The sequence below is a fragment of the Sinocyclocheilus grahami genome, unplaced genomic scaffold (assembly GCF_001515645.1).
Source record: "Sinocyclocheilus grahami isolate Dianchi unplaced genomic scaffold, SAMN03320097.WGS_v1.1 scaffold382.1, whole genome shotgun sequence".
Taxonomy (NCBI): Eukaryota; Metazoa; Chordata; class Actinopteri; order Cypriniformes; family Cyprinidae; genus Sinocyclocheilus; species Sinocyclocheilus grahami.
The window spans coordinates 242,614-249,134 of NW_015505561.1; the positions used below are offsets into that span (position 1 = coordinate 242,614).

Below are 6,521 nucleotides of genomic sequence, written 5' to 3' on the forward strand. Positions count from 1 at the left end.
ACACACACACACACACACAGACACACACACACACACACACACACACACACACACACACACACACACACACACACACAAAATTGCCATTAATTGCTGTTGTCATTGCTGGGGGAAGCACTTATATGTATGATTCTTAAACACTTTCTGGAGTCTCTCAGTGGATTCGTACACTCTCAAAATACAAAAATAAAAATAAAAAGCTACAAAGGTGTAACTGGGACTGTCCCTTAAGGTACAAAAGCTAAAATTTATATATTTGTACCTTTTTACCCCTAAATGGTATATATTACAACATTTAAGGAACATATTAGTAAAAGTACATTATAGTACCTAAAGTGTACAAATTAGCACCTTTCGACATGGTGCCAGCCCAGTGACAGATTTGAACCTTTTTTCTGAGTGACATGCAACTTTTGAATAAAGACAGAACATAAGTGATTCCTAAGTAATAAATTAATACTAACTAAATGATTCACTCAGAAAGGGTCACTGCACAAATCTTTTGCATGAACAAATCTTTTAGTGAATAAATGAGTGGTCAAACCTAAATGAATCTTTTAGAGAATTCAAAAGATTTTAATCACTTAATCAAAACCCCTGTCACTAGAGGAAATGCATTGTGAGAAACTGGTTTTGAGTGCTTCAATAATAAGAACTAAATAATACCATAACAATATCATAAAAAAAAGATCAAGCATACAATATTGTTTTATCACACAAAGATTGAATGTGATTTTCTGGATTTTTTTTTCTCATTTAGTCTCTCATAGTTGAGGTATACCCATGATGAAAATTACAGGCCTCTCTCATCTTTTTAAGTGGGAGAACTTGCACAATTGGTGGCTGACTAAATACTTTTTTGCCCCACTGTATCAGTTTTGTTGCATAGACATTGGAACATAACACACAAACAACCCATGAGCATCATTAATCGTTAAACGTGATCTGTCATTCTACCCTCATCAAACACTGTGGACTTTCTTCCCATATTCCTCTCTCTGATTCTCTCTGACACAAGAAAAGATCAAATGAACCAACAAACACTGTCTATCCTCTGCATACCAATCTAAGCTCTGGTTCGCACAAACATGAATCTAAATATTTGAGGATCAATATATTCTCTGCTCCCTCCACAGCGGCCGGTTTTCTCCTAAATGGATTCCACAGGACCGCGGTGAGATGTGGGCACTGAGTGCTGCAGATGTCCTGCTGTTTCATTACTCGGACTTTTTATGGCAATTTGGGATTGGATGATCGTTAAAAACTCTAGAAGATTTAGATAATGAAGTGTGTGATAGGCTGAAGAAACATTACCATCCACAACTTTACCTTTGGCAGTTCTTCTGTGTCAGAGAGTATAACTTGGGAGCTCTATTCCTTTTTTGTGTTTTTGGTGCATGTCATGAGATGTTAAACATATTGTATAACAGAATCAGACAGCTTTACAGTCTTAGTCTTTCATAAGATGGTTTTCATGAATATTTAACAATATCATTTTCAAATAGAACATAAGAAATTAAGTCTGTCGAGCATGACAAACAACACCCCTTTTGAGCCATGGAGACTATCTTTGAGAAAAGAAAGTAAATACAGAGAATGTACAGAAAGCAGAAAAAGAGTAATTAATTTCTTTAATTTATTTTCTTTGATTTGAACGTACCGAATCTCTGAATGCTCAAATCGTTTTATACAGTTGTAAGTTTGGCGGTCATTACAGTCACAAGTTCCTCAGGGTTTGTTCTGCAACTCTGATGTGTTAACCGGATGTTAAAAGGATTGGGGAATTTATGTTTTCATTGGCAGGATTTTCTGAAAATCCCCAGAGCGCCTAGAATGAGTCTGCTGTATTCACAATTCGAACAGGAAAAAACATTTGTCTGCTCTGAAACACAGATGCTGGGAGATTTTAATGCAGAAAGGAAGGTACTGTAGATTCAGTAGGAAAGACAGTAAGACTCAAACTAGTGAGCCTTAGAGCCAAAGAGATTGACAGGAAATGAGACTCACGGCAATGGAATTCAGGGGTAAAGCCAAAGGGTGTTTGGTGCTTTATAGTTAATCATGCATATTACATAGATCATGAATGCATTACAAAGCCTTGCACTCTCAGAAAAAAGATACAAAAGCTGTCATTGGGGGGTACCCTTACAAACGTTACTGAAATATCAAATTTAGGTACTGATATGTACCTTAAAGGTTATAATTTGCACCCACTATGGGTAAATATGGTGCACATGTGTACCTTTTGTAAAGGTACCGTCCCACAACTATTCTATTCTATTCTATTCTATATAAAACTTTTATAATATAATTATTAAATTATATTATAAATTATTTAATACTAATAACAGCAATAATTATCATTACAAAAGTATATATGATACTTTAATATAATATAATATAATTAGTGCTGTCAAATGATTAATCGCGATTAATCGCATCCAAAATAAAAGTTTTTGTTAACATAATATATGTCTGTGTACTGTGTATATTTATTATGTATATATACACATACACTCACATACAGAATATATTTTGGAAATATTTACATGCATATATATTTATATATTTATATTCTTATATTTTATATTATATATAAATATATTTAATATATAAACATAACATATTTTTCTTAAATATATACATGCATGAGTTTGTATTTATATATACATAATAAATATATACAGCGCACACACACACACACACACACACACACACACATATATATTATGTAAACAAAAACTTTTATTTTGGATGCGATTAATCGTTTGACAGCACTAAATATAATATAATATAATATATGTTTTCATTTGTATTTTACTCAGTTTAAGATTCAGGGCTAGTGTGACTCAAAGCCAGTAATAGACAGTCATACTCTGTTTAGTATAAAAAAAAAAAAAGAGGAAACTTACATCTTGGTTGCTCATGTCCCAGTAGGGCCTCTCGCCAAAAGACATCACCTCCCACATGACGATACCGTAACTCCAGACGTCACTAGCAGAAGTGAACTTCCTGTATGCGATGGCCTCTGGCGAGGTCCATCTCACAGGGATCTTTCCACCCTGAGGAAACAAACAAAAAATGACAGGTCAGATTGGTGCGATAGGAGTGATAGGATGCTGTCACCTGGATTATTTTTGTTCATTAGAATCCATGTGTCTCATTTATGTACACAAATCAAAATGTATCACTTTCACATGGACAACTGGGAAGTATGCTGATTGAACAAAACAAATAAACAACAGGAACATATCGACTAACTGAGCACTACATCCATCGCAACTCTAAATATTTGCAAACAATGGGCTGCATTTGCATTTTTTTTTAATTCAGCACGAATTAAATTATTTTTTCTTTACAAAACACCATAAAAACCTCTTTCCCTTCTTTCAGTACACACACGCAATAGTGTAAGTGTGTGTGTTTGTGAGGAGGGCCTAGTCTCGTCCGTGGAGCGCGTCTGTCTGTAATTGGACTACCTGAGGCTGGATTTGTGCCTCACTGATTAAAATCGACAGCGGTTTGTTTTAAGATTCACCTCACATACACACCCACACAAACACACTGGTTTGAGAGCCACATGCTTTATGTTCCAGTCTAATGATGTCAATTAGTTCAGTCCTGCCTCTGACGTCAACCAGACGAAAACTACAATGCAGAAAGGCTGAGCAGCATATTGTCATTCTGGAAGTGTTTTTTTTATTATCTCAATAATAAACTACTAATATTTTTACATTTTCTGTTAGGGTCGTTGCTAGGGTATTGGTTTTAACCAAGTTACAATGTGGTTGCTACATGGTTGCTTATTGTACGCATTCCGGTTTTTAGAAACGACTTGGTTCCCTTCTTTAATGTAAGTTTAGGGAAAATTCCAGATTTACAACTTTCTAAATGAAAGTTTAATGAAGATTCTGAATAAAAAATAAACAGGAAATATTTCAGTGAGTTGCAGAAGAGGCAAATAAAGAATAAAATACTGAACCGACAGCTAAACTGCACAATATATCATGGGAAACTAATTCATCCTCAAATGACGTCACTGCTCGTGGCTTTCTCATTTTAAACGCAACACTGCAGCCGTTATGGAGAGAAAATGAAAACATTTTAGAAAATGAAAGGACAACAACCTAAAACAAGATTACATAATCTCAGACCTCTTTCTCTGTCCATTTTTTATTATGTTTATTGTGGAAACTGTCGAAACAGTGGTCAGGGAAGGACAGATGCCTGCTGGGAGTTTGCGTCACTCTTACATTCCACCTCTTTAACCCCTCAGTTCTCTCTTTAGTCCCCTCCATCCCTCCTCCTTTTTTCCTTAACACTATATTTTTGCAACCTCAATATTCACTTTCAATATTCATGTAATAAGTCTGCAGCACCTCAGTCAGAGATTTATAAAGACCAAGAATCTTAAAGGGGTCACACCATCACATCATGATGTGAGAGTCAGATTTTCTTTGCTCCTTTGATATAAGAGTCTGACATAGTATAAACACAACACAATAAATAAAAATCAAAAATTCCAGCCCACCCAAGACCATATACTGAAACTAAGCTGCAAAAATGGGTCATTCAGAAATCGTCAAGGTTATGACACGCATGCTTTGTGTTTAGGACCTCAGAAATCTGTCAGGCACAAAGCTGGGCATTTTTCAACAGCAAGCACTATGACAACCAATAGCACAATAACATATGACCACCCATGTTTAGATGTCATAGGTGGATTCAACAATTTCGCCCACCCTAACGAACAACATTATGAAGAACTTTGGGGAAAATAAAATGCTTCACATTATAAACAAAGAAATTCTTCTTTTATCAAATGAAAAAAAATATACAGTATATAACAAATGAGGGATTTGATGACCCTTTCTGCTTGGATTTTCTTCTGACCTTTGTGTTCAGCGACCTGAAAGACTCAATTTCATCTTCATCGATTCTAATATAAGATGGAATGAACCTACTTGTGACAGAGACCAGAGTCATACAGGTCACCTCCACTGACTTCTATCTGTGACAAGAGGCCTGTCACCATAGGGACGGGGCACATAAATACTGAGTTCAAGTTAATGACAATTACTTTTACATTGAACCCATGTAGTGTGAACATAACAGAACTGAACTAGTAATGGTTATTGCAAAAATTATAAAATTAAATAAAATATCAAATAAAATCGAAACAGCGGATTCACTGAAACATAAAACGTCTGGGCAAATGCAATAAAGTGGTTTATCATTCATTCAGCATTTATAGTTATAGATCCTTATGTCTCTCTGATGCGCCACTGTCTCTCACTGAACAATGAAGATCTGTCTCTCAGAGCGGCACATGCTCACAGCAAACAGCACTTGAACAACTGCAGAAGAAAGACACACCACTAGTGTTTAATGTTCCAAACACAAACAATCTGCATCGGAAATGTGCCTGCATGAGGCAAGACGACAGTGGCATATATTTAGATCTGAAAAGCTGTGCATATTAGAAAGACTGTCTATCACTACTTTACATTACTTACAAGTGAAGAAACTTACAAACTGATGAAAAAACATGTAATTTAATGTAATGTAAAAATATAGAGATGTAACATGATATAAGAGTTCACATAGTTTGATATAAGGTTTTGGTCACCCCATGTCACACTGATGTCAACAAACCAATAATGCTACAAAGTGAATATTAGATCACCTTGTCTAACTGCTTTTAAATTATAACCTGTGGTCATTCGGTTTCTCTGTGGGCCACACAGATCTAATTTGCTTATATCTCCTTCACTTACATTAATTTCAAATTCCAGTCCAATTTGTGCTGTATTAACATCAGCAGGCAAATCAGACATCAGGGGAGGTGGTTCAAATAGCAGCAGGCTAACCGTGCGTCGTTAACCTTTCGCACCCTCTTCCCAGTCCTGTACCGCTCCGCCACCACCCAGACGCCCGACGGGGACAGCGCAAATTAAACCACGCTCACCTAATCCTTTATCATCCTTTCCTCTCAATTTCCCATCCAGGATTTTTAATATTAGATTATGACCTTGTCTTTCATAACCAGGTTAAGTATTCTGTTCTTTCCTCAACTTGTACGCCTTTTCTTTTCCTTTGAGAGTTCTTTGTGCTTAAATGAACTGTGTGAGGTTTTCAAGTCAGTCACATGGTGCTGCAGGTCAAAGGTCAGATGGCATGTTTAAATAATGACAGCTGAGGACAGTGGTGTGGTGAAGTGTTGCTCACACTGCTCCTCTGTTTGATACCCGCAGTAACGTGCTAACCAGTCTGCTCACATTTTACAAGAGAGGCAAGAATCAAGGCTGTATAAACCCATGAAATTGAGATTGAATTGACAGTTTAAATTCACTAAAATAAACCATGATAAATGTTGCAGTCCAAATTGCATACTAAAAAAGTCAGACAACACTATTATTATTGCTCATACTCATTATAAAACATATAAACATACTTTTAAGGTTAACATGCATAACCTGACATCACCACTTGTACTATGGACATAACGACCCCCCCCCCCC

At 36.1% G+C, this 6,521-nt stretch overlaps 1 protein-coding gene across 1 annotated transcript in view; it reads right to left on the reverse strand.

The window, feature by feature from the left end:
- Positions 1-6,521, reverse strand: part of ephb1 (EPH receptor B1) — a 262,922-nt gene that overhangs the window by 5,735 nt on the left and 250,666 nt on the right. The window contains exon 13 of the mRNA XM_016231011.1: positions 2,913-3,062. Within this exon, the coding sequence (XP_016086497.1) occupies positions 2,913-3,062 (150 nt within the window). The remainder of the gene's footprint in view (positions 1-2,912; positions 3,063-6,521) is intronic.